Source organism: Aptenodytes patagonicus, unplaced genomic scaffold (genome assembly GCF_965638725.1).
Source record: "Aptenodytes patagonicus unplaced genomic scaffold, bAptPat1.pri.cur scaffold_399, whole genome shotgun sequence".
Lineage (NCBI taxonomy): Eukaryota > Metazoa > Chordata > Aves > Sphenisciformes > Spheniscidae > Aptenodytes > Aptenodytes patagonicus.
Window position 1 is genome coordinate 2,890 of NW_027472306.1, and position 27,111 is coordinate 30,000.

The 27,111-nt window shown below is 69.0% G+C and overlaps 2 protein-coding genes across 2 annotated transcripts in view; one reads left to right on the plus strand and one right to left on the minus strand.

Annotated features, from left to right (window-relative positions):
* Positions 1–312: 312 nt before the first annotated feature.
* LOC143173888 (sodium/glucose cotransporter 2-like) lies at positions 313–5,312 on the plus strand (the record flags this gene model as incomplete). Its single annotated transcript, XM_076364008.1, is given in 7 exon segments — positions 313–423; positions 1,897–2,003; positions 2,006–2,064; positions 2,156–2,362; positions 2,483–2,612; positions 5,026–5,183; positions 5,185–5,312. Coding segments are annotated over 7 exon segments (802 nt in total), but the record flags the coding sequence as incomplete, so codon positions are not given.
* A 1,155-nt stretch (positions 5,313–6,467) lies between these two features.
* LOC143173889 (uncharacterized) overlaps positions 6,468–27,111 on the minus strand; it is a 20,946-nt gene continuing 302 nt past the window's right edge. The window contains exons 3-14 of the mRNA XM_076364009.1: positions 26,761–26,838; positions 21,132–21,164; positions 20,817–20,922; positions 19,599–19,700; positions 18,944–19,014; positions 16,185–16,426; positions 14,799–14,856; positions 13,323–13,393; positions 11,977–12,138; positions 10,077–10,154; positions 9,078–9,332; positions 6,468–6,492 (exon numbers count right to left, since the gene is read on the minus strand). Coding sequence (XP_076220124.1) covers positions 6,468–6,492; positions 9,078–9,332; positions 10,077–10,154; positions 11,977–12,138; positions 13,323–13,393; positions 14,799–14,856; positions 16,185–16,426; positions 18,944–19,014; positions 19,599–19,700; positions 20,817–20,922; positions 21,132–21,164; positions 26,761–26,838 — 1,281 coding nt within the window. The remainder of the gene's footprint in view (positions 6,493–9,077; positions 9,333–10,076; positions 10,155–11,976; positions 12,139–13,322; positions 13,394–14,798; positions 14,857–16,184; positions 16,427–18,943; positions 19,015–19,598; positions 19,701–20,816; positions 20,923–21,131; positions 21,165–26,760; positions 26,839–27,111) is intronic.

The window sequence follows — 27,111 nt, forward strand, 5'->3', positions numbered from 1 at the left end:
CTATTAGGGGGTTTATTAAGGGCTATTAGGGCTATTAGGAGGCTATTAGGGGGTTAATTAGTGGCTACTAGGGGGTTATTAAGGGCTATTAGGGCTATTAGGGGGTTATTAAGGGCTATTAGGAGGCTATTAGGGGGTTATTAGGTGCCATTAGGGGTTATTAGCGGCTATTAGGGGGCTATTAGGGGGTTACTAGGGGCTACGAAGGCTATTGGGGTGCTATCGGGGGGTTCCCCCTTCCGAGACCCCCCCCCCCCGTGCCCCCCCCAGGCCTGCGCGGGCTGATGCTGGCGGTGGTCCTGGCCGCCCCTCCATGTCCTCCCTGGCCTCCATCTTCGCCAGCGCCGGGGCCCTCTTCACCCTCGACGTCTACCAGCGCCTGCGGCCCCGCGCCGGGCCCCGGCACCTCCTGGTGGCCGGCAGGTGGGGGGGGACCCCGGTGTCCCTGGGGGGGGGGGGGGACACGGGGACCCCGGCACCCGGGGGGGGACGGGACACGGGGACCCCGGCACCTCAGGGTCGGGGGGCACCCGGGCGTTTGGGTCGAGGGGACCCAGGCATCCGGGGCCTGAGTCAGCCGGGTCAACGGGGATCCGGGGGGGCTTGGGGGGGGGGCGACGGGGGACCAGGGGTCAAGGTTAGAGGGGACCCAGGCGGGAGGGGCCCCAGGGTCAAGGTTAGAGGGGACCCGGGCATCCGGGTGTCCAGGGACCCCAAGGTTAGAGGGGACCTGGGCAGAAGGGGACCCAGGGGTCAAGGTTAGAGGGGACGTGGGGGTCCGGGTGGGAGGACCCCCAGGGGTCAAGGTTAGAGGGGGCCCAGGCGTCCAGGGCCCTAGGGGTCAAGGTTAGAGGGGACACGGGGGTCTGGGCAGGAGGGGACCCCAAGGTTAGAGGGGACGCGGGGGGTCGGGGGACGCAGGGGTCAAGGTTAGAGGGGACATGGGGGTCTGGGCGGGAGGGGACCCCAAGGTTAGAGGGGACGTGGGGGTCGGGGGGACACAGGGGTCAAGGTTAGAGGGGACGCAGGGGTCTGGGCGGGAGGGGACCCCAAGGTTAGAGGGGACGCGGGGGTCCGGGGACGCAGGGGTCAAGGTTAGAGGGGACGCGGGGGTCGGGGGACACAGGGGTCAAGGTTAGAGGGGACGCGGGGGTCGGGGGATGCAGGGGTCAAGGTTAGAGGGGACGCGGGGGTCTGGGCGGGAGGGGACCCCAAGGTTAGAGGGGACGTGGGGGTCGGGGGACACAGGGGTCAAGGTTAGAGGGGACGCGGGGGGTCTGGGCAGGAGGGGACCCCAAGGTTAGAGGGGACGTGGGGGTCCGGGGACGCAGGGGTCAAGGTTAGAGGGGACACGGGGGTCTGGGTGGGAGGGGACCCCAAGGTTAGAGGGGACACGGGGTCCGGGGACGCAGGGGTCAAGGTTAGAGGGGACGCGGGGGTCGGGGGACACAGGGGTCAAGGTTAGAGGGGACGCGGGGGTCGGGGGATGCAGGGGTCAAGGTTAGAGGGGACGCGGGGGTCTGGGTGGGAGGGGACCCCAAGGTTAGAGGGGACGTGGGGGTCGGGGGACACAGGGGTCAAGGTTAGAGGGGACGCGGGGGTCTGGGCGGGAGGGGACCCCAAGGTTAGAGGGGACGTGGGGGTCCAGGGACGCAGGGGTCAAGGTTAGAGGGGACACGGGGGTCGGGGGACGCAGGGGTCAAGGTTAGAGGGGACGCGGGGGTCTGGGCGGGAGGGGACCCCAAGGTTAGAGGGGACGCGGGGGTCCGGGGACGCAGGGTCAAGGTTAGAGGGGACACGGGGGTCTGGGCGGGAGGGGACCCCAGGTTAGAGGGGACGCGGGGGTCGGGGGACACAGGGGTCAAGGTTAGAGGGGCCGCGGGGGTCCCCGCGCAGGCTGTGGATCGTGGCGATGGTGGGGCTGAGCCTGGCCTGGCTGCCGGTGGTGGAGGCGGCGCGGGGGGGGCAGCTCTTCGACTACATCCAGGCCCTCGCCAGTTACCTGGCCCCCCCGTGGCCGCCGTCTTCTTCCTCGCCGTCTTCGTCCCCCGCGTCAACGAGCCCGTGAGTCCCCCGGGGGGGAGGGGACGGGGAGTGGGGGGGGGGGGGGGGGGGGGCCCCCCATCCCCCTAACCGAAGGGATCCCCCCCCCCAGGGTGCCTTTTGGGGGCTGCTGGGGGGCCTGGGGCTGGGCCTGGCCCGGCTGGTGCCCGAATTCGCCCTGGGGACGGGGACGTGCGGGTCCCCCGGCCGCTGCCCCCCCTTCGTCTGCGGCCTCCATTACCTCCACTTCGCCGCCCTCCTCTTCCTCGCCACCGGCCTCATCGTCGTCGCCGTCTCCCTCTGCTACCCCCCATCCCCCGTCAACACGTGAGTCGGGGACGGGGACGACACCCAGGTGTCCGGAGATTTGGGGGGGGGGGGGACACACGACACGGGGGACCCCCCGGGACCCCCCGGGGTGTCCGGGCAGGGGACCCAGGCGTCCGGCCGCCCGCAGCTCCACCGGTTGGTGTTCAGCCTCCGGCACAGCCGGGAGCCGCGGATCGACCTTGACCGGCAACCGCCGAAAGACGGGGCCGGCGGGTCCAGCTCCGGGGTGAGGGACCCGGGTGTCCTTGGCGGGGGGGGGGACGGACCTGGGTGTCCTGGGGGGGGACGGGACCTGGGTGCCCAGGGGGGACCTGGGTGTCCTGGGGGGGGACCTGGTGTCCTGGGGGGGGGGGGACCCGGGTGTCCTGGGGGGGGGGGGGGGGGGACCTGGGTGTCCTGGGGGGGGGGGGGACCTGGGTGCCCAGGGGGACCTGGGTGTCCTGGGGGGGGACCTGGGTGTCCTGGGGGGGACCTGGGTGTCCTGGGGGGGACCTGGGGTGTCCTGGGGGGGGGGACCCGGGTGCCCAGGGGGGACCTGGGTGTCCTGGGGGGGGGGACCCGGGTGTCCTGGGGGGACCTGGGTGTCCTGAGGGGGGGACCCGGGTGCCCAGGGGGGGGACCTGGGTGTCCTGGGGGGGGACCTGGGTGCTCAGGGGGGACCTGGGGGTCCTGGGGGGGGACACCCAGGAGTCCGGGGGGGGGGACGGACCTGGGTGTCCTGGGGGGGGGACCTGGGTGTCCTGGGGGGGGACCCGGGTGTCCTGGGGGGGGACCTGGGTCCTGGGGGGACACCTGGGTGTCCTGGGGGGGGGGGGACCCAGGTATCCTGGGGGGACCTGGGTGTCCTGGGGGGGGACCTGGGTGCTCAGGGGGGACCTGGGTGTCCTGAGGGGGGGGGACCCAGGAGTCCGGGGGGGACACCTGGGTGCCCGGGGAGGAGACCCGAGTGTCCTGGGGGGGGGATCTGGGTGTCCTGGGGGGGGACCTGGGTGCCCAGGGGGACCTGGGTGTCCTGGGGGGGGACACCCAGGAGTCCGGGGGGGGTGACGTGGGTGCCCAGGAGGGACCTGGGTGTCCTGGGGGGGACCCTGGTGCCCGGGGGGGACCCGGGTGTCCTGGGGGGGTGACGTGGGTGCCCAGGAGGGACCTGGGTGTCCTGGGGGGGGGGACCCGGGTGTCCTGGGGGGACCTGGGTGTCCTGGGGGGGGGACCCGGGTGTCCTGGGGGGGGACCTGGGTGTCCTGGGGGGGACACCTGGGTGTCCTGGGGGGGGGACCCGGGTGTCCTGGGGGGACCCGGGTGTCCTTGGGGGGGACCTGGGTGTCCTGGGGGGGACACGTGGTTGTCCTGGGGGGGGGGACCCGGGTGTCCTGGGGAGACCTGGGTGTCCTGGGGGGGGGACCTGGGTGCTCAGGGGGGACCTGGGTGTCCTGAGGTGGGGGGACCCAGGAGTCCGGGGGGGACCCACGTGTCCTGGGGGGGATGACCCAGGTGCTCAGGGGGGACCTGGGTGTCCTGAGGGGGGACCTGGGTGTCCGGGGGGGGCGGGGAACCCAGGAGTCCAGGGGGGGGACCCACGTGTCCTGGGGGGGACACCCAGGAGTCTGGGGGGGGACCTGGGTGCCCTGGAGGGGGACCTGGGTGTCCTGGGAGGGGGACCCGGGTGTCCTGGGGGGGGACCTGGGTGCCCAGGGGGGACCTGGGTGTCCTGGGGAGGGGACCCGGGTGTCCTGGGGGGGGACCTGGGTGTCCTGGGGGGGATCTGGGTGCCCAGGGGGGACCTGGGTGTCCTGAGGGGGGGACCCGGGTGTCCTGGGGGGGGATCTGGGTGCCCAGGGGGGACCTGGGTGCCCAGGGGGGACCTGGGTGTCCTGGGGGGGGACCCAGGTGTCCTGGGGGGGGGGGACCTGGGTGTCCTGGGGGGGGGGACCTGGGTGCTCAGGGGGGACCTGGGTGTCCTGGGGGGGGGGACCCAGGAGTCCAGGGGGGGACACCTGGGTGCCCGGGGAGGAGACCCGGGTGTCCAGGGGGGACACCTGGGTGTCCAGGGGGGGGATGACCCAGGTGCCCAGGGGGGACCTGGGTGTCCTGAGGGGGGGACCTGGGTGTCCGGGGGGGGGGGGATCCAGGAGTCCAGGGGGGGACCCACGTGTCCTGGGGGGGACACCCAGGAGTCGGGGGGGGACCTGGGTGTCCTGGAGGGGGACCTGGGTGTCCTGGGGGGGGACGACCCAGGAGTCCAGGGGGGACCTGGGTGTCCTGGGGGGGGACCCGGGTGCCCAGGGGGGACCTGGGTGTCCTGGGGGGCACTTGGGTGGCCAGGGGGGGACCCGGGTGCCCGGGGGGGGGACCCAGGCATCCTGGGGGGGGGGACCTGAGTGTCCCTGGCAGGGGGACCCAGGAGTCCGGGGGGGGACCTGGGTGTCCTGGGGGGAGACCCTGGTGCCCCGGGGGGACCCGGGTGTCCTGGGGGGTGACGTGGGTGCCCAGGGGGGACCTGGGTGTCCTGGGGGGGGGGGACCCAGCAGTCCGGGGGGGGGGGGGACGGACCTGGGTGTCCTGGGGAGGGGACCCGGGTGCCCTGTGGGGGGGGGGGGGGGACCCAGGTGTCCGGGCTGGGCCGAGAGCTCACCCCTCTCCCACTTCTCCCAGACGTGGAGGCGGAGCCAGCCGGGCAAGGGGCGGAGCCTGTTGGCCAAGAGGCGGGGTCAGCAGGGGCAGGGGGCGGGGCCGAGCCCCCGGCCCCGCCCCCCGAGGACGCGGTGTGGAGCCGCGTGGTGGACGTCAACGCCCTGATCCTGATGGGCCGTCGCCGTCTTCCTCTGGGGGTACTTCGCCTGAGACCCCCCCCCCCAAAATCCCCGAAATGTGCTGGAACGCCCCAGAATGAGCTCGCACACCCCAAAGGAGCCCCCAAATCACCCGAAATAGCCCCAAAATGGCCTGAAATGCCCCCACGTGAGCCCAAACCGCCCCAAAATAGCCCCAAAAACGGCCCAGGACGAGACTAAAATGCCCCCGAGTGAGCCCCAAATGCCTCAGAACTCCCCCAAATGAGCCCGAAAAGCCCCCAAATGAGCCCGAACCCCCAACTGACGTCAAAGCGCCCCAAATACGCCAAGGCTGGCCCAAAACAAGCCCGAAAAGCCCCCAAAATGAGCCCGAACCCCCCCAAATGACATCAAAACGCCCCTAAATACGCCAAAGCTGGCCCAAAACAAGCCCGAAAAGCCCCAAAATGAGCCTGAACCCCCCCAAATGACGTCAAAACGCCCCCAAATACGCCAAAGCTGGCCCAAAACAAGCCCGAAAAGCCCCCAAATGAGCCCGAACCCCCCCAAATGACGTCAAAGCGCCCCCAAATACGCCAAAGCTGGCCCAAAACAAGCCCGAAAAGCCCCAAAATGAGCCCGACCCCCCCCAAATGATGTCAAAGCCCCCCCAAATATGCCAAAGCTGGCCCAAAACAAGCCCGAAAAGCCCCAAAATGAGCCCGAACCCCCCCAAATGACGTCAAAACGCCCCCAAATACGCCAAAGCTGGCCCAAAACAAGCCCAAAAAGCCCCAAAATGAGCCCGAACCCCCCCAAATGACATCAAAACGCCCCTAAATATGCCAAAGCTGGCCCAAAACAAGCCCGAAAAGCCCCAAAATGAGCCCGAACCCCCACCAAATGACGTCAAAACGCCCCTAAATATGCCAAAGCTGGCCCAAAACAAGCCCGAAAAGCCCCAAAATGAGCCCGAACCCCCCCAAATGATGTCAAAGCGCCCCCAATATGCCAAAGCTGGCCCAAAACAAGCCCGAAAAGCCCCAAAATGAGCCCGAACCCCCCCAAATGACGTCAAAACGCCCCTAAATATGCCAAAGCTGGCCCAAAACAAGCCCGAAAAGCCCCAAAATGAGCCCGAACCCCCCCAAATGACGTCAAAACGCCCCCAAATACGCCAAAGCTGGCCCAAAACAAGCCCGAAAAGCCCCAAAATGAGCCCGAACCCCCCCAAATGACGTCAAAACGCCCCCAAATATGCCAAAGCTGGGCCCAAAAAGCCCCCGAAAAGCCCCAAATGAGCCCGAACCCCCCCAAATGACGTCAAACGCCCCCAAATACGCCAAAGCTGGCCCAAAACAAGCCCGAAAAGCCCCAAAATGAGCCCAAACCCCCCCAAATGACATCAAAGCGCCCCCAAATACGCCAAAGCTGGCCCAAAACAAGCCCGAAAAGCCCCAAAATGAGCCCGAACCCCCCCAAATGATGTCAAAGCCCCCCAAATATGCCAAAGCTGGCCCAAAACAAGCCCGAAAAGCCCCAAAATGAGCCTGAACCCCCCCAAATGACGTCAAAACGCCCCCAAATACGCCAAAGCTGGCCCAAAACAAGCCCGAAAAGCCCCAAAATGAGCCCGAACCCCCCCAAATGATGTCAAAGCCCCCCCAAATATGCCAAAGCTGGCCCAAAACAAGCCCGAAAAGCCCCAAAATGAGCCCCAAACGCCTCAAAACTCCCCCAAACGAGCCTGAAATCCCCTCCCCAATGAGACCAAAATGCCTCAAATCTAACCTAATGAGCCCGAAATGCCCCAAAAGGCCCCAAAATGAGCCCGAAACAACACGAGCCCCGAATGGACCTGAAACGCCCCCAAACGCCCCCCAACAATCCCAAACCGGCCCAAAACAAGACTAAAAATGTCCCAAAATGAGCCCAAAACAATACAAAATGAGCCTGAAACGCCCCAAAGTGATCCCGACCCCCCCCCGAAACCCCCCAAAATGCACCTAAACCCCCCAAAATGAGCCCCAAATGACCCTGAAACGCCCCCAAAGGAGCCTGAAATGCCCCCAAATGAGCCCGAAACGCCCCAAAATGACGCTGACCCCCCCCGAAACGCCCCCAAATGAGCCTGACCCCCCCCCCCCAAGCGATGCCAAAATGCCCCCAAATAACCCCAAAACGGCCCCAAACGAGCCTGAAATGCCCCAAAGTGAGCCCGGAACGCCTCAAAATGAGCCTGAAATGCCCCCAAATAACAAAAAATCCCCCCAAACGAACCCAAAATCCCCCCAAATGAGCCCAGAAACGCCCCCAAAATGACCCCCTCCAAATGAGCGTGAAACGCCCCAAAATGAGCCCGAAACGCCCCAAAATGAACCCGCAAGACTCCAAAAATCCTTGGAAAGCTCCAAAATGCCCCAACCCCCCCCCAAAATGCCCCCAAATGCCCCAAATCCCCCCAAAATGCTGCCAAATGCCCCAAGAAGCCCCAAAATGCCCCAAATCCCCCCCCAAAGCTCCAAAATGCCCCAAATCCCCCAAAATGCCCCCAAATCCCCCCGAAAAGCTCCAAAATGACCCCCCCCCGAAAAGCTCCAAAATGACCCCAACCCCCCCAAAATGCCCCCAAATGCCCCAAATCCCCCCAAAATGCCCCTAAAATGCCCCAAATCCCCCCCCAAATGCTGCCAAATCCATCCAAATGCCCCCAAATCCCCCCCAAAATGCCCCAAATCCCCCAAAATGCCCCCAAATCCCCCAAGAAGCCCCCAAATGCCCCAAATCCCCCCCAAAAGCTCCAAAGTGCCCCAAATCCCCCAAAATGACCCCAAATCCCCCCGAAAAGATCCAAAATGCCCCAAATCCCCCCAAAATGCCCCAAATCCCCCCCAAATGCCCCCAAATCCCCCAAGAAGCCCCCAAATGCCCCAAATCCCCCCAAAAAGCTCCAAAATGCCCCAAATCCCCCAAAATGCCCCTAAATCCCCCCAAAATGCCCCAAATCCCCCCAAAATTCCCCAAATCCCCCCCAAAAGCTCCAAAATGCTCCAAATCCCCCAAATGCCCCTAAATGCCCCAAATCCCCCCCAAAATGCTGCCAAATCCATCAAGATGCCCCCAAATCCCCCCAAAATTCCCCCAAATCCCCCAAAATTCCCCAAATCCCCCCAAAATGCCCCAAATCCCCCAAAAAGCTCCAAAATGCCCCAAATCCCCCAAAATGCCCCCAAATCCCCCCAAAATTCCCCAAATCCCCCCAAAATGCCCCAAATCCCCCCAAAAAGCTCCAAAATGCCCCAAATCCCCCCAAAATGCCCCCAAATCCCCAAGAAGCCCCCAAATGCCCCAAATCCCCCCCCAAAAGCTCCAAAATGACCCCAACCCCCCAAAATGCCCCCAAATCCCCCAAAATGCCCCCAAATTCCCCCGAAAAGCTCCAAAATGACCCCAACCCCCCAAAAATGCCCCCAAATCCCCCAAGAAGCCCCCAATCCCCCCCAAAATGCCCCAAATCCCCCCAAAAAGCTCCACAGTGCCCCAAATCCCCCCCAAATCCCCCCAAAATGCCCCAAATCCCCCCCAAAAGCTCCAAAATGCTCCAAATCCCCCCAAAATGCCCCTAAATCCCCCAAAATGCTGCCCAATCCATCAAGATGCCCCCAAATCCCCCAAAATTCCCCCAAATCCCCCAAAATGCCCCAAATCCCCCCCCAAAAAGCTCCAAAATGCCCCAAATCCCCCCAAAAGCCCCCAAATCTCCCCAATCCCCCCAAATCTCCCCAAATCCCCCCAAATGCCCCAAATCCCCCAAATGCCCCAAAGCCCCCTCAAATGCCCCCAAATCTGCCAAAATGCCCCCAAATCCCCCCCCATCCCCCGCGCGGCCCCGCCCCGGCCCCGCCCCGGCCCCGCCCCGGCGACGCCCCAAACCGGCAAATTGGGATTTTTCTTTTTGTTTTTTTGGAGCCGTTGTCAAAAAGTGGTATTTTTGCCCCCTCCCCCGCCCCGGTTTGGGTCCAGCCGGAGCTGGGGGGGAGGGGAGGGGGAGGGGCAGGGCGGGTTATTGGGGGGGGGCTGAGGGGCGGGGCTCCTCCGAGGCCCCGCCCCCTGGCCCCGCCCAGTCGAGCTGCCATTCGTCGGGGGCCAGGAGGTGCCGCTGCGTCTCCCAACCGGCAGCCGCCAGCCCTGCGGGGTGGTGACGTCACGTGATGACACGCGTGACGACACGCGGCAACAGCGGGGCGGGGGGGTGTCACGGGGGCGACACGTGATGACACAGGCGGGGACGCGTGTGACGACACAGGGCGGTGGCACACGACACGTGATGACACGCAACGACACGTGTGATGGTGTTGGGGGGGGCCCTTGGAGGTCACACAAGTGATGTCACGAGGACACACGTGATGACACAGGCGGGGACGCGTGTGATGACATAGGGCGGCGGCACACGACACGTGACGACACGTGTGATGGCGTTGGGGGGGGGGGGGGCCCTTGGAGGTCACGCAGGTGATGTCACGAGGGCGCTCGATGACACACGTGATGACACAGGGGACCCAGACGGCGACACGCAACGGCCAGCGCGGGTGGCAGGCGTGATGTCACAAGGACACGCGTCACGACACGTGTCACGACACGGGGGCGACACACGCTGACCCGTGGGGGACGGCGGCCACGTGTGACGCCACAGGGACCCAGGGGGGCGGGTCACGACGACACGTGCGATGACACGGGGAGGGGGACCTGGGAGGTGACGCGACGACACGCGACGACACGCGACGACACGCGACGACACGCGACGGCCCAGAGGAAAAGGGGGGTGTTGGGCAGATCGGGGTGGGGGGGGTGTGTGTGTGTGTGTGGGGGGTGACCCAAGTACTGACACGCGGTGACACGCGGTGACACGCGATGACACGCGATGACACGTACCGTGCAGGAAGGCGGGGCCAAGCGTGCGCCAGAGGCGGGAGCTCTCGGCCACGACCCCCCACGGCACCGTCCCCGGCGCTGGGGGACACACACACACCCCCCCCCGTCACTGCCCTGGGGACCCCAAAACTGCCCCCAGGGACCCCCGAACCCCACCCCAGGGACCCCCAAAGTTGCCCCCGGGACCCCACAATCGCCCAGGCACCCCCAAACTGCCCCCAGGGACCCCAAAACTGCCCCCAGGGACCCCAAAATCACCCAGGGGCCCCCAAAGTTGGCCCTAGAGACCCCAAAGTTGCCCCAGGGGACCCCAAAACTGCCCCCAGGGACCCCAAAATCACCCAGGGACCCCAAAGTTGGCCCTAGAGACCCCAAAGTTGCCCCAGGGGACCCCAAAATCACCCAGGGACCCCAAAACTGCCCCCAGGGACCCCCAAAGTTGCCCCCGGGACCCCAGAATCGCCCAGGCACCCCCAAACTGCCCCCAGGGACCCAGAAATTGCCCCCAGGCAACCCCCAACCCACCCCCAGGGGCCCCAAAATTGGCCCAGGCACCCCCAAACTGCCCCCAGGGACCCCAAACTCGCCCAGGGGACCCCAAAGTTGGCCCTAGAGACCCCAAAAATTGCCCCAGGGAACCCCAAAACTGCCCCAGGGGACCCCACAATCGCCCAGGGACCCCAAAATTGGCCCTAGAGACCCCAAAGTTGCCCCGGGGGACCCCGAAGTTGCCCCGGGGGACCCCAAAATCGGCCAGGCACCCCAGAACCTGCCCCCAGGGACCCCAAACTTGCCCCAGGGACCCCAAAAATCGCCCAGGGACCCAAAAGTTGGCCCTAGAAACCCCCAAAAATGCCCCAGGGACCCCAAAACTGCCCCAGGGGACCTCAAAATCACCCGGGGACCCCAGAACTGCCCCCAGGACCCCAAAACTTGCCCCAGGGACCCCAAAAATCGCCCAGGGACCCCAAAGTTGGCCCTAGAGACCCCAAAGTTGCCCCAGGGGACCCCAAAACTGCCCCAGGGAACCCAAAATCACCCAGGGACCTCAGAACTGCCCCCAGACACCCCCAAAGTTGCCCCCGGGACCCCAAACTCGCCCAGGGGACCCCAAAGTTGGCCCTAGAGACCCCAAAAATTGCCCCAGGGGACCCCAAAACTGCCCCAGGGAACCCCAAAATCACCCAGGGACCCCAAAACTGCCCCAGGGACCCCAAAACTTGCCCCAGGGACCCCAAAAATCGCCCAGGGACCCCAAAGTTGGCCCTAGAGACCCCAAAGTTGCCCCAGGGGACCCCAAAACTGCCCCAGGGGACCCCAAAATCACCCAGGGACCTCAGAACTGCCCCCAGACACCCCCAAAGTTACCCCCGGGACCCCAAACTCGCCCAGGGGACCCCAAGTGGCCCTAGAGACCCCAAAAATTGCCCCAGGGGACCCCAAAACTGCCCCAGGGGACCCCACAATCGCCCAGGCACCCCAGCGAACTGCCCCCCAGGGACCCCAAAACTTGCCCCAGGGACCCAAAAATCGCCCAGGGACCCCAAAGTTGGCCCTAGAGACCCCAAAGTTCCCCCAGGGGGACCCCAAAACTGCCCCAGGGGACCCCAAAATTGGCCCAGGGGACCCCAGAACTGCCCCAGGGGCATCCCCAGGCCCCCCCAACCCACCCCAGGAGCCCCCAAAACCACCCCAAGGGGGCCCCCAAAACCCCTCCAGGGCCCCCCCAAATGACCCCAGGGCCCCCCCAACCCACCCCAGGGCCCCCCAAACCACCCCAGGGCCCCCCCCAAATGACCCCAGGGACCCCCCACCCACCCCAGGGCCCCCCCAAATGACCCCAGGGCCCCCCAAAACCACCCCAGGGTGTCCCGTTCCCCCCCCCCCCCCGGTGACTCACGGCAGCGGCGCAGGCGGCGCTGGAGCGGGCGCAGGGCAGCACCCATGGGTGCCCCCGGGGGCAGGTCGGGGCCCAGCAGCTCCTCCAGCAGCAGGGCCTGGGCGCAGGCTCGCAGGGGGGTGTCGGGGGGGGCCCCCCGCCGCAGCCCCACCCCCACCCAGCCTGGGGGAGGGGGGACGGGACACAGGGACGGGGGTCACCCAGACACCTGGGGCCCCTCCCGGGTCCCTGGGTGTCCCCCCCCCGATGTCTGGGTCCCCCTCCCGGGTCCCTGGGTGTCCCCCCCCCGATGTCTGGGTCCCCCTCCCGGGTCCCTGGGTGCCCCCCCCCGATGTCTGGGTCCCCCTCCCGGGTCCCTGGGTGCCCCCCCCCGATGTCTGGGTCCTCTCCCGGGTCCCTGGGTGCCGCCCCCCCCCCCCCCCCCCCCCAACAGCCGGGTCCCTCCCGGGTGCCTGGGTCCCCCCCAGGGTGCCTGGGTCCCCTCCCGAGTCCCTGGGTGCCCCCCCCCGATGTCTGGGTCCCCCTCCCGGGTCCCTGGGTGCCGCCCCCCGGCAACTGGGTCCCCCCTCTTGGGTGCCCAGGTGCCCCCCCCAGCAACTGGGTCCCCCTCCCGGGTCCCTGGGTGCCCCCCCCCGATGTCTGGGTCCCCTCCTGGGTCCCTGGGCCCCCCCCCGATGTCTGGGTCCCCCTCCCGGGCCCATGGGTGCCCCCCCCCGGGAGTCTGGGTGCCCCCCCCCGATGTCTGGGTCCCCCTCCCGGGCCCCTGGGTGCCCCCCCCCCCCCGATGTCTGGGTCCCCTCCTGGGTCCCTGGGTGCCCCCCCCGCAACAGCTGGGTCCCCTCCCGGGCCCCTGGGTGCCCCCCCCGGCAACTGGGTCCCCCTCTTGGGTGCCCAGGTGCCCCCCCCAGCAACTGGGTCCCCCTCCCGGGTCCCTGGGTGCCCCCCCCGATGTCTGGGTCCCCCTCCCGGGCCCCTGGGTGCCCTTCCCGGGCCCATGGGTGCCCCCCCCCGGTGCTTGGGTGCCCCCCCCCGATGTCTGGGTCCCCCTCCCGGGCCCCTGGGTGCCCCCCCCCCCCGATGTCTGGGTCCCCTCCTGGGTCCCTGGGTGCCCCCCCCGCAACAGCTGGGTCCCCTCCTGGGTGCCTGGGTCCCCTCCCGGGTCCCTGGGTGCCCCCCCCCGGCAACTGGGTCCCCCTCTTGGGTGCCCAGGTGCCCCCCCATGTCTGGGTCCCCCTCCCGGGCCCCTGGGTGCCCTTCCCGGGCCCCTGGGTGCCCCCCCCCGGTGCTTGGGTGCCCCCGCTGTCTGGGTCCCCTCCCGGGCCCCCGGGTGCCCCCCGGGCCCCCACCTTGGCCGGGGCGGAGCACGATGATGTAATCCTCGGTGCCGCACTCCAGCGCCTTCTTGAACTCGGCCTCGCTGGGGGGGGGGGGGGGGGACAGGGACGGGGACCCGGCCGCCTGCGTCACCCCCTGTGTCCCCCCCCCCCCCCCCCGGGTCCCCCCCCCACCTGCGTCACCCCGTGTGTGTGTCCCCTACCCCCCCCCCCCCGTGTCCCCCCCCGCCTGTGTCACCCCCCTCGGGTCCCCCCCCACCTGCGTCACCCCGTGTCATCCCCCCCCCCGACCTGCGTCACCTCGGGTCCCCCCCCCGTGTCGTGCCCCCCCACCTGCGTCACCCCGTGTCGTCGTCCCCCCCCGCCCGCATCACCCCCTGTGTCCCCCCCTGCCCCCCCCCACTGCATCACCCCGGGTCCCCCCCCACCTGTGTCACCCCGTGTGTCCCCCCACTTGCGTCACCCTGTGCCCCCCCCCCCCCCCCCCGTGTCCCCCCCCACCTGCATCACCCTGTGTGTGTCCCCGGGTCCCCCCCCACCTGCGTCACCCCGGGTCCCCCCCCCCCCCCCTGCATCACCCCCGTGTCCCCCCCTGCCTGCGTCACCCCATGTGTGTCCCCTCCCAGGTCCCCCCCCACCTGCGTCACCCCGGGTCCCCCCCCACCCGTGTCCCCCGTGTGTCCCCCCCACTTGCGTCACCCCGTGTGTGTGTCCCCCCCCCCGCCTGCGTCACCCCATGTGCCCCCCCCCCCCCCCGTGTCCCCCCCCGCCTGCGTCACCCCGTGTGTCGTCCCCCCCTGGGTCCCCCCACCGCCTGCGTCACCCCGTGTGTCCCCCCCGCCTCGGGTCCCCCCCCACCTGCGTCACCCCACGCATCCCCCCCCTGCCCCCCCCCCCCCCCGCCTGCATCACCCCGTGTCCCCCCCGGGTCCCCCTCCGCCTGCGTCACCCCGTGTGTCGTCCCCCCCTGCCTGTGTCACCCCATGTGTCCCCCCCCTCGGGTCCCCCCAACCTGCATCACCCCGTGTCGTCGTCCCCCTGCCCCCCCCCCCCCCCGGGGTCCCCCCCCACCTGCATCACCCCGTGTCGTGTCGTGTGTGTGTCGTCCCCCCCCCCCCGGGTCCCCCCCCACCTGCGTCACCCCGTGTGTGTCCCCCCCCAGGCCCCCCCCCCACCCGTGTCACCCCGTGTGTCCCCCCTGCCCAGGTCCCCCCCCGGCCTGTGTCACCCCGTGTGTCCCCCCCCCCACCCCGTGTCCCCCCCCCGCCTGCGTCACCCCGTGTGTCCCCCCCCGGGTCCCCCCCACCTGCGTCACCCCGTGTGTGTCCCCCCCGCCCGCATCACCCCCTGTGTCCCCCCCCCGCCCCCCCCCAGGGTCCCCCCCCGCCTGCGTCACCCCGTGTGTGTCCCCCGCCCAGGTCCCCCCCCGGCCTGCGTCACCCCATGTGTCCCCCCCCCCCCCCCGTGTCCCCCCCGGTGTCCCCTCACCTGCCGACGAGGCGGTGGAGGGGGGCGCCCAGGTGGAGGCTGAGGCGGGTGCCGAAGCCTGCGGGGACGGGGGGACGGGGGGGGGGGTGACAGCGGGGTGACGTCAGAGCGCCTGCGCGGGTGACGTCGGGGCGCCACAAGAGAGGGGACCGCGCGTGGGGACACGCAGGGTGACAGGGGGCAGCGAGGGGTGACGCGGGGGGGGGGGGGGGGGACACCCGGTGATGCCGGGTGACGCTGGGTGACACGGGGGCGACACCAGGTGGTGGCAGGAGACACGGGGGGACACACCGGGTGACGTCAGGTGACGCAGTGGGGTGACAATAGGTGACAGTAGGTGACGTGGGGGTGACACGGAAGTAAGGCCGAGGGTGACACCGGGTGACGGCAAGTGACACGGAGCGATGTTGGGTGACAAGGGGGGGGTGGCATTGGGTGACACCAGGTGACACCGGACAACGATGGGTGACACGGGACGGTGTGACGCCGGTGACGTTATGGGGGTGACACTGGGTGGTGCTGGGTGACATGGGGGTGACACCGAGTGACACAGGAGGGGTGACACTGGGGGGGTGACACTGGGTGACACCAGGTGACACTGGGGGGGGGTGACACCAGATGATGTGAGGAGGGTGACACTGAATGACACCGGGTGACACTGGGGGCGGGTGGCACCAGGTGACGCCGGGTGACATGGGGGGGACCACTGGGTGACACTGGGGGGGTGACGCTGGGTGACACCAGGCAACGCTGGGGCGGGTGACACCAGGTGACACCAGATGACGTGGGGAGGGTGACACTGAATGACACCGGGTGACACTGGGGGCGGGTGGCACCAGGTGACGCCGGGTGACATGGGGGGGACCACTGGGTGACACTGGGGGGTGACGCTGGGTGACACGGGGGGGTGACATGGGGGGAGCGGGTGACACCAGGTGACACGGTGGGGGTGACACCCATAGCGGGTGACACTAGGGGTGACAACACCGGGTGACGCTGGGGTGGGTGATGCCAGGGGGTGACATGGGGGGGTGACGCCAGGGGGTGACGGGGGGGGTGACACCGGGGGTGACGTGGGGGGGGGGGGGTGACACTGGGGGTGACGTGGGGGGGGTGACACCGGGGGTGACGTGGGGGGTGGCATGGGGGGGTGACACCGGGGGGTGACGTGGGGGGGGACATGGGGGGGGTGACACCGGGGGTGACGTGGGGGGGGGTGACACTGGGGGTGACGTGGGGGGTGACATGGGGGGGGTGACACCGGGGGTGACATGGGGGGGTGACGCCAGGGGGTGACATGGGGGGGTGACACTGGGGTGACGTGAGGGGGGGTGACACCGGGGGTGACATGGGGGGGGGTGACACCGGGGGTGCCCCCCGACTCACCGGGCAGCAGGGGCTCGCGGGGGTTGACGTCCTCGGGCCCGGGGACAGTGACGACGACTCCGCCCTTCCCGGCTGGGTAGGGGTGGGTAGCCCCGCCCCCCCCGGCCCCCGCCCCTCAAGGCCCCGCCCAGGGCGAGGCGGAGGCGGGCCGGTTGAGGGTGGGCAGGCGCAGGGCCCTCAGCGCCCCCAGGTTGGCCCCCAGGTGGGTCCCCAGCAGCAGCGTCACCACCCCCCACGTCAGCCTGCGCCCCCCAAAACCCGTCACTGGGGGGGGGCACCCCCAAACCCCCGCACACCCGGGGGGGGCACCCCCAAACCCCCCCACACCCTGGGGGGCACCCCCAAACCCCCCGGGGGAGCACCCCCAAACCCCCGCACACCCGGGGGGGGCACCCCCAAACCCCCCCACACACAGGGGGAGCACCCCCAAACCCCCGCACACCGGGGGGACACCCCCAAACCCCCCCCACACACAGGGGGGGGCACCCCCAAACCCCCCCACACCCTGGGGGGGCACCCCCAAACCCCCCGGGGGAGCACCCCCAAACCCCCGCACACACAGGGGGGGCACCCCCAAACCCACACACACCCGGGGGGGCACCCCCAAACCCCCCCACACCCTGGGGGGCACCCCCAAACCCCCCGGGGAGCACCCCCAAACCCCCGCACACCGGGGGACACCCCCAAACCCCCCACACACAGGGGGGGCACCCCCAAACCCACACACACCCGGGGGGGCACCCCCAAACCCCTGCACACCTGGGGGGACCCCCAAACCCCCCAGGGGGGCACCCCCAAACCCCGCACACCCCGGGGGGGGGCACCCCCAACCCCCACACACCCGGGGGGCACCCCCAAATCTCCCATGAGCCCCCCCCCGCCCCCCCCAAGAGGCTCCAGGGGGGCCCCGGGACCCCCAAAACCTTCCCATAAGCCCCTGGGGGGGACCCCCAAAAGCCTGTCAGATGGGGGGGTCCCCCCTCAAACTCCCATCAGCCCCTGCGGCCCCCCCAGACCTGCCCAGGAGCCCCCCCCCAGCCCTGCCAACAAAGCCCCGCCCCCTCCCACTAAGCCCTGCCCCTTCAGTTGAGACCCCCTGTGAAGCTCCACCCCTTCTCCTGCCACACCCTGAAGCCCCACCCCCTCTGCCGACCCCTGCACAGGCCACACCCCCTGGCACAAAGTTCCACCTGACCCTGAGGCCCCGCCCCTTTCCCAAGCCCCACCCCTTTAATGGGCCCCCCTGAGGCCCCACCCTTCCATTAAGGCCCCACCCCCTTCCCAGAGGCCCCACCCCTTCCCAGAGGCCCCACCCCTTCCCCGAGGCCACGCCCCCACCTCCCTTCCCAGGTGCCTGCCTCCCTCCCCCTGAGGCCCCGCCCTTTCCCAGCAGCCCCGCCCATTCCGGGAGGCCACACCCTCTCCCCGAGGCCCCACCCCCTAACCAGCCCACTTCCTGCAGCCTCCCTCCCTCTCCCCAAAGCCCCACCCTCTTCCGGAGCCCCTCCCTTCTGAGGCCCGCCCCCTTCCCAGGGCCCTGCCCCCTTCCCGAGAGGCCCCGCCCCCTTCCGGGGCCCCGCCCCCTTCCCGGGGCCCCGCCCCCTTCCCAGAGGCCATGCCCCTTTCTGGAGCCCCACCCCCTTCCCTGAGGCCACGCCCCCACCTCCCTTCCCAGGTGCCTGCCTCCCTCCCCCTGAGGCCCCGCCCTTTCCCAGCAGCCCCGCCCATTCCGGGAGGCCACACCCTCTCCCGAGGCCCCACCCCCTAACCAGCCCACTTCCTGCAGCCTCCCTCCCTCTCCCCAAAGCCCCACCCTCTTCCCGGACCCCCCCCCTTCTGAGGCCCCGCCCCCTTCCCGGGGCCCCGCCCCCTTCCCGGGGCCCCGCCCCCTTCCCAGAGGCCACGCCCCTTTCTGGAGCCCCACCCCCTTCCCCGAGGCCACGCCCCCCCACCTCCCTTCCCAGGTGCCTGCCTCCCTCCCCCTGAGGCCCCGCCCTTTCCCAGCAGCCCCGCCCATTCCGGGAGGCCACACCCTCTCCCCGAGGCCCCACCCCCTAACCAGCCCACTTCCTGCAGCCTCCCTCCCTCTCCCCAAAGCCCCACCCTCTTCCCGGAGCCCCCCCCTTCTGAGGCCCCGCCCCCTTCCCCAGGCCCTGCCCCCTTCCCGAGAGGCCATGCCCCTTTCTGGAGCCCCACCCCCTTCCCCGAGGCCACGCCCCCCACCTCCCTTCCCAGGTGCCTGCCTGCCTCCCTCCCCCTGAGGCCCGCCCTTTCTCAGCAGCCCCGCCCATCCCGGAGGCCACACCCTCTCCCCGAGGCCCCACCCCCTAACCAGCCCACTTCCTGCAGCCTCCCTCCCTCTCCCCAAAGCCCCACCCTCTTCCCGGAGCCCCCCCCTTCTGAGGCCCCGCCCCCTTCCCGGGGCCCCGCCCCCTTCCCAGAGGCCACGCCCCTTTCTGGAGCCCCACCCCCTTCCCCGAGGCCACGCCCCCACCTCCCTTCCCAGGTGCCTGCCTCCCTCCCCCTGAGGCCCCGCCCTTTCCCAGCAGCCCCGCCCATCCCGGGAGGCCACACCCTCTCCCCGAGGCCCCACCCCCTAACCAGCCCACTTCCTGCAGCCTCCCTCCCTCTCCCCAAAGCCCCACCCTCTTCCCGGAGCCCCTCCCTTCTGAGGCCCCTCCCCCTCCCCGGGCCCCGCCCCCTCCCCCAGAGGCCCCGCCCCCTCCCCCAGAGGCCCCGCCCCCTCCCCCGGGGCTCACCATGGCCGCCCCTCCAGCAGCGGCAGCAGCAGCAGCGCCAGCAGCAGCCCCGCCCCGTTCACCAGCGTCTCCTGCCCCGCCCCCCCCCGCACGGCACCAGTAAACCCCAGTAAAACCCCAGTAAACCCCAGTAACCCCCCTCCCCCGCACCAGTCACCCCCGGCCACGCCCCCCCAGCGCCGCCCACTGTAACCCTCACCTGCCTCCCAGTGCTCCCAGTCCAGCCCAGTCCCCCCCAGCCCATCCCCAGTCCCCCCCAGTCCCTCCCAGTTGCCCTCCCAGTCCCCCCCAGTCCCTCCCAGTTGCCCTCCCAGTCCATCCCAGTCCCCCCCCAGTCCATCCCAGTCCCTCCCAGTTGCCCTCCCAGCCCATCCCAGTCCCTCCCAGTCCATCCCAGTCCCCCCAGTCCCTCCCAGTTGCCCTCCCAGTCCATCCCAGTCCCCCCCAGTCGCCCTCCCAGTCCATCCCAGTCCCCCCCAGTCCATCCCAGTTGCCCTCCCCAGTCCCCCCAGCCCATCCCAGTCCCCCCCAGTCCCTCCCAGTTGCCCTCCCAGTCCATCCCAGTCCCCCCCCAGTCCATCCCAGTCCCCCCCAGTTGCCCTCCCAGCCCATCCCAGTCCCCCCCAGTCCATCCCAGTCCCCCCCAGTGCCCCACCTGGCTGCTGTCCTTGGCGGCCACGTCGGCCATGTTGTCCCTCCGCGCCTGGTGCACGGCCAGCGCCGCCCGCGTGGCCCCGCCCGCCACGCCCACGATGCACTGGGGCGGGGCCACCCGCGTCACCCAGGGCCACCCCGCTATCACCCGGTGCCACCCAGCGTCCCCCCCACATCCCCCAGCATCCCCCAGTGCCTCCCAGTACCAACCCAGTATGCCCCAGTGCCATCCCAGTATCACCCCAGTGCCCCCCAGTATCCCCCAGTGCCTCCCAGTATCCCCCAGTGCCATCCCAGTGCCCCCCAGTATCCCCCAGTGCCCCCCCAGTGCCCCCCAGTATCCCCCAGTGCCCCCCAGTATGCCCCAATGCCATCCCAGTGCCCCCCAGTATCCCCCAGTATCCCCCAGTGCCTCCCCAGTAACCCCCCAGCATCACCCCAGTGCCCCCCAGTAACCCCCCAGTTCCACCCCAGTATCACCTCAGTAACCCCCCAGTATCACTCTAGTGCCCCCCAGCATCCCCCAGTGCCTCCCAGTGCCCCCCCAGTGCCTGCCAGTCTCCCCCAGCATCATCCCAGTAACCCCCCAGTGCCTCCCAGTATCCCCCAGTACCACCCCAGTGCCCCCCCAATGACTCCCAGTATCACCTCAGTGCCTCCCAGTATCCCCCAGTGCCCCCCCAGTGCCTCCCAATATCACCCCAGTGGCCCCCAGTATCCCCCAATGCTCCCCAGTATCCCCCAGTGCCCCCACAGTGCCTCCCAATATCACCCCAGTGCCCCCCAGTATCCCCCAGTGCCCCCCAGTATCCCCCAGTGCCCCCCCACTATCACCCCAGTAGCCCCCCAGTACCTCCCAGTATCCCCCCGTAACCCCCCAGTGCCCCCCAGTGCCACACCAGTATCACCCCAGTGCCCCCCCGTGCCCCCCAGTATCACCCCAGTGCCCCCCAGTACCCCCCAGTATCCCCCAGTGCCCCCCCAGTATCCCCCCATAACCCCCCAGTGCCCCCCAGTATCCCCCAGTGCCCCCCCAGTATCACCCCAGTACCCCCCAGTATCCCCCCAGTGCCCCCCAGTATCCCCCAGTGCCCCCAGTCCCCCCAGTGCCCCCCAGTGCCCCCCCAGTCCCCCCCCGCGCTGTCCCGCTCCCCCTCCCGCCCGCTGCCGGCCCGCGCGGTGGGCGGGGCGGTGGGCGGGGCGGGGGGCGGGGCGTTACCTTGGCGGCGGCCGCCAGCGTCAGGAGGGCGGGGCCGGCGCGCGGCCAGGCGGGCGCCAGCAGCTCCAGCACCAGCGCCCCGTCGTTCAGCACGTCGGCCGCCAGCCTGGGCGGGGCCTCGGCGTCACGTGGGGGAGGGGGCGGGGCCGCCCGCGGGGGAGGAGGGGGGGGCGGGGCCGCCCGCGGCAAGGGGAGGCACGGGGACGGCGCCGCGCCGCCTGGAGGAGGGAGGCGGGGCTTCGAGGAAAGGGGGGGTGTGGCCTCGCAGGGGAGGCGTGGCTTCGGGGGCGGGGCCTCGAGGGGGCGGGGACTCACCGCCACTGCTTGGCCTCGCAGTCCAGGCGGCTCCTGCGGGGGGGGGGGGGGGGGGACGGGACACCAGTGCTCCCAGTACGGCCCAGTGCTCCCAGTACGGCCCAGTGCTCCCAGTACGGCCCAGTGCCACCCCCCAGTGCTCCCAGTACGGCCCAGTGCTCCCAGTACGGCCCAGCACCACCCCCCAGTGCTCCCAGTACGGCCCAGTGCTCCCAGTACGGCCCAGCCCCACCCCCCAGTGCTCCCAGTACGGCCCAGCCCCACCCCCCAGTGCTCCCAGTACGGCCCAGTGCTCCCAGTACAGCCCAGCCCCACCCCCCAGTGCTCCCAGTACGGCCCAGTGCTCCCAGTACGGCCCAGCCCCACACCCCAGTGCTCCCAGTACGGCCCAGTGCTCCCAGTACGGCCCAGCGCCACCCCCCAGTGCTCCCAGTACGGCCCAGTGCTCCCAGTACGGCCCAGCCCCACACCCCAGTGCTCCCAGTACGGCCCAGTGCTCCCAGTACGGCCCAGCCCCACCCCCCAGTGCTCCCAGTACGGCCCAGTGCTCCCAGTACGGCCCAGCGCCACCCCCCAGTGCTCCCAGTACGGCCCAGTGCTCCCAGTACAACCCAGTGCTCCCAGTACGGCCCAGCGCCACACCCCAGTGCTCCCAGTACGGCCCAGTGCTCCCAGTACGGCCCAGCCCCACACCCCAGTGCTCCCAGTACAGCCCAGTGCTCCCAGTACGGCCCAGCGCCACCCCCCAGTGCTCCCAGTATGGCCCAGTGCTCCCAGTACGGCCCAGCCCCACACCCCAGTGCTCCCAGTACGGCCCAGCGCCACCCCCCAGTGCTCCCAGTACGGCCCAGTGCTCCCAGTACGGCCCAGCCCCACCCCCCAGTGCTCCCAGTACGGCCCAGTGCTCCCAGTACGGCCCAGCCCCACCCCCCAGTGCTCCCAGTGCTCCCAGTACGGCCCAGCGCCACCCCCCAGTGCTCCCAGTACGGCCCAGTGCTCCCAGTACGGCCCAGCCCCACACCCCAGTGCTCCCAGTACAGCCCAGCCCCACCCCCCAGTGCTCCCAGTACGGCCCAGTGCTCCCAGTACAGCCCAGCCCCACCCCCCAGTGTTCCCAGTACGGCCCAGTGCCACCCCCCAGTGCTCCCAGTGCTCCCAGTACGGCCCAGCGCCACCCCCCAGTGCTCCCAGTACGGCCCAGCGCCACCCCCCAGTGCTCCCAGTGCTCCCAGTGCTCCCAGTGCCCCCAGCGCTCACCCCTGGAGCCAGGCGAAGGCGATGCGGGTCACCATCCCCGCCCCGTCTGCGGGGGCAGCCGTTTTGGGGTGAAATCGGGGGATTTGGGGTACGGGGGGATTTGGGGGTGAAACCGGGGGATTTGGGGGTCAGCAAAGGGCGCCGGGGGGTCAAACCGCGGCATTTTGGGGTGAAATCGGGGGGTTTTGGGGTCCAAGGGGCATTTTGGGGCGAAACCGGGGGGTTTTGGGGTCCAAGGGGCATTTTGGGGCGAAACTGGAGGGGTTTGGGGTGAAACCGGAGGGTTTTGGGGTCCAAGGGGCATTTTGGGGTGAAATTGGAGGGTTTTGGGGTCCAAGGGGCATTTTGGGGTGAAACTGGGGGGTTTTGGGGTCCAAGGGGCATTTTGGGGTGAAACTGGGGGGTTTTGGGGCGAAACCGGAGGGTTTTGGGGTCCAAGGGGCATTTTGGGGCGAAACCGGAGGGTTTTGGGGTCCAAGGGGCATTTTGGGGTGAAACCGGGGGGTTTTGGGGTCCAAGGGGCATTTTGGGGTGAAACCGGGGGGTTTTGGGGTCCAAGGGGCATTTTGGGGCGAAACTGGGGGGTTTTGGGGTGAAACCGGAGGGTTTTGGGGTCCAAGGGGCATTTTGGGGTGAAACTGGGGGGTTTTGGGGTCCAAGGGGCATTTTGGGGCGAAATCGGGGAGTTTTGGGGTCCAAGGGGCATTTTGGGGCAAAACTGGGGGGTTTTGGGGCGAAACTGGAGGGTTTTGGGGTCCAAGGGGCATTTTGGGGTGAAACTGGAGGGTTTTGGGGTCCAAGGGGCATTTTGGGGCGAAACCGGAGGGTTTTGGGGTCCAAGGGGCATTTTGGGGTGAAATCGGGGGGCTTTGGGGTCCAAGGGGCATTTTGGGGCAAAACTGGAGGGTTTTGGGGTCCAAGGGGCATTTTGGGGTGAAACTGGGGGGGTTTGGGGCAAAACCGGAGGGTTTTGGGGTCCAAGGGGCATTTTGGGGCGAAACCGGGGGGTTTTGGGGTCCAAGGGGCATTTTGGGGTAAAATCGGGGGGCTTTGCGGTCCAAGGGGCATTTTGGGGCGAAACTGGGGGGGTTTGGGGCAAAACCGGAAGGTTTTGGGGTCCAAGGGGCATTTTGGGGTGAAACCGGGGGGTTTTGGGGTCCAAGGGGCATTTTGGGGCGAAACCGGAGGGTTTTGGGGTCCAAGGGGCATTTTGGGGTGAAATCGGGGGGCTTTGGGGTCCAAGGGGCATTTTGGGGCAAAACTGGAGGGTTTTGGGGTCCAAGGGGCATTTTGGGGCAAAACCGGAGGGTTTTGGGGTCCAAGGGGCATTTTGGGGTGAAACTGGGGGGGTTTGGGGCAAAACCGGAGGGTTTTGGGGTCCAAGGGGCATTTTGGGGCGAAACCGGGGGGTTTTGGGGTCCAAGGGGCATTTTGGGGCAAAACCGGGGGGTTTTGGGGTCCAAGGGGCATTTTGGGGTGAAATCGGGGGTTTTTGGGGTCCAAGGGGCATTTTGGGGCAAAACTGGCGGGGTTTTGGGGTCCAAGGGGCATTTTGGGGTGAAACCGGAGGGTTTTGGGGTTCAAGGGGCATTTTGGGGTGAAACCGGAGGGTTTTGGGGTCCAAGGGGCATTTTGGGGTGAAACCGGGGGGTTTTGGGGTCCAAGGGGGATTCGGGGGGGTCAAAGTGGGATTTTTGGGGTGAAACAAAGCGATTTGGGGGGGGGTTGGGCTGATTTGGGGGTCAAAGGGATTTTGGGGTCAAAGCGGGAGATTTTGGGGCAAAACGTGGGTCAAATTAGTGCATTTTGGGGTAAAACCGGGGGGGTTTGGGGTCCAAGAGGGATTTTGGGGTGAAAGTTGGGGGTTTGGGGGGGGCTGGAGCCGATTCTGGGGTCAAACTGGGAGATTTTGGGGTCCAAGGGGGATTTTGGGAGAAAACAGAGGGATTTTGGGGGTGCCAGAGCAGATTTTGGGGTCAAAGTGGGAGATTTTGGGGTCCAAGGGGGATTTTGGGGGGAAACGGAGGGATTTTGGGGGTGCCGGAGCAGATTTTGGGGTCAAACTGGGAGATTTTGGGGTCCAAGGGGGATTTTGGGAGAAAACAGACGGATTTTGGGGGTGCCAGAGCAGATTTTGGGGTCAAAGTGGGAGATTTTGGGGTCCAAGGGGGATTTTGGGGTAAAACCGGGGGGGTTTGGGGGTGCTGGAGCAGATTTTGGGGTCAAACTGGGAGATTTTGGGGTCCAAGGGGGATTTTGGGGGGAAACGGAGCGATTTTGGGGGTGCCGGAGCAGATTTTGGGGTCAAACTGGGAGATTTTGGGGTCTAAGGGGGATATGGGGGTGAAACGGGGGGGTTTTGGGGGTGCTGGAGCAGATTTTGGGGTCAAACTGGGAGATTTTGGGGTCTAAGGGGGATATGGGGGTGAAACGGGGGGGTTTTTGGGGGTGCCGGAGCAGATTTTGGGGTGAAACCAGGGCTTTTTGGAGTTGCCAGAGCAACTTTGGGGGGGGTCAAACCGGGAGATTTTGGGGTCAAACCGGGAGATTTTGGGGGTGAAACTGAGGGATTTGGGGCTCAGCCGTGGATTTGGGGTTCCGAGAGGGATTTTTGGGGTGAAACTGGGGGGGTGTGGGCTCGGGGCGGGGGGGGAGGGACGACACACACTCACCACGCAGCACCCAGGTGAGGGTGGCCCCGGTGACGGTGGCGGCGCTGTCCCCCACCCCCACGGCCTGGAGCACCGCCCGGGTGGCCAGGGCGCCCGTCAGGGTGCTGCACAGCGCCTGCCCAGTGCGCCCAGTTACCCCCCAGTTACACCCCCCCCCGCCTCCCAGTTACCTCCCAGTCCCTCCCAGTTACCCCCCCGGCCCCTCCCAGTAGCCCCCACCAGCCGCCTCCCAGTACTCCCAGTTACCTCCCAGTACCCCCCGCCCACCCCGCCTCCCTCCCAGTGCCCCCCAGTCCATCCCAGTAGCCCCCAGCAGCCTCCCAGTCCCCTCCCAGTGCCCTCCCAGTCCCCCCCAGTGCCCCCCAGTCCATCCCAGTAGCCGCCAGCAGCCTCCCAGTTACCTCCCAGTGCCCCCAGTCCCCTCCCAGTGCCCCCCGGTCCCCTCCCAGTGCCCTCCCAGTCTCTCCCAGTGCCCCCCAGTCCGTCCCAGTGCCCCCCAGTCCCCTCCCAGTCTCTCCCAGTGCCCCCCAGCCCCCTCCCAGTCCCCTCCCAGTCTCTCCCAGTGCCCCCCAGTCCCCTCCCAGTCTCTCCCAGTGCCCCCCGTCCCCTCCCAGTGCCCCCCAGTCCCCTCCCAGTCTCTCCCAGTGCCCCCCAGTCCCCTCCCAGTGCCCCCCGTCCCCTCCCAGTGCCCCCCAGTCCCCTCCCAGTGCCCCCCAGTCCCCTCCCAGTGCCCCCAGTCCCTCCCAGTGCCCCCCAGTCCCCTCCCAGTGCCCCCCAGTCTCTCCCAGTGCCCCCCATCCCCTCCCAGTGCCCCCCAGCCCCCTCCCAGTCCCCTCCCAGTGCCCCCAGTCCATCCCAGTGCCCCCCAGCCCCCTCCCAGTCCCCTCCCAGTCTCTCCCAGTGCCCCCGTCCCCTCCCAGTGCCCCCCAGTCTCTCCCAGTGCCCCCCGTCCCCTCCCAGTGCCCCCCAGTCTCTCCCAGTGCCCCCCATCCCCTCCCAGTGCCCCCCAGCCCCCTCCCAGTCCCCTCCCAGTGCCCCCAGTCCATCCCAGTGCCCCCCAGTCCCCTCCCAGTGCCCCCCAGTCCCCTCCCAGTGCCCCCCAGTCCCCTCCCAGTCTCTCCCAGTGCCCCCCATCCCCTCCCAGTGCCCCCCAGTCCCCTCCCAGTGCCCCCCATCCCCTCCCAGTGCCCCCCAGTCCCCTCCCAGTGCCCCCAGTCCCCTCCCAGTCTCTCCCAGTGCCCCCCGTCCCCTCCCAGTGCCCCCCAGTCTCTCCCAGTGCCCCCCGTCCCCTCCCAGTGCCCCCCAGTCTCTCCCAGTGCCCCCCGTCCCCTCCCAGTGCCCCCCAGCCCCCTCCCAGTCCCCTCCCAGTGCCCCCAGTCCATCCCAGTGCCCCCCAGTCCCCTCCCAGTGCCCCCCGTCCCCTCCCAGTGCCCCCCAGTCTCTCCCAGTGCCCCCCGTCCCCTCCCAGTGCCCCCCAGTCTCTCCCAGTGCCCCCCATCCCCTCCCAGTGCCCCCCAGCCCCCTCCCAGTCCCCTCCCAGTGCCCCCAGTCCATCCCAGTGCCCCCCAGCCCCCTCCCAGTCCCCTCCCAGTCTCTCCCAGTGCCCCCCAGCCCCCTCCCAGTCTCTCCCAGTGCCCCCCAGCCCCCTCCCAGTCCCCTCCCAGTGCCCCCAGTCCCCTCCCAGTCTCTCCCAGTGGCACCTGGAGGGCGTCCCAGCACTGGTACTGGAGGTAGTCGGGGCTGACGCTCTCGGGGTACCCCTGGGGCAGCAGCACCCGCTGGGGGGGGGGGGTGGTGTGTGTGTGTGTGTGTGTGTCAGGTACCCCTGGGACCCCCAGGGACCCCAAATTCCCCCTGGGCCCCCCCCCCAAACCCCCTTACCGCCCCCCGGGCCCCAATCTCTCTCCCAGGACCTCCCCCCCCGCCCCCGGACCCCAATATCCCCCCCCCCCCCCCCCCCAAACCCCCTCAGGACCCCAGTAGCCCCCTTGGGCCCCCCCCCAGGACCCCAATATCTCTCCCAGACCCCCCCCAGGCCCCCAATAGACCCC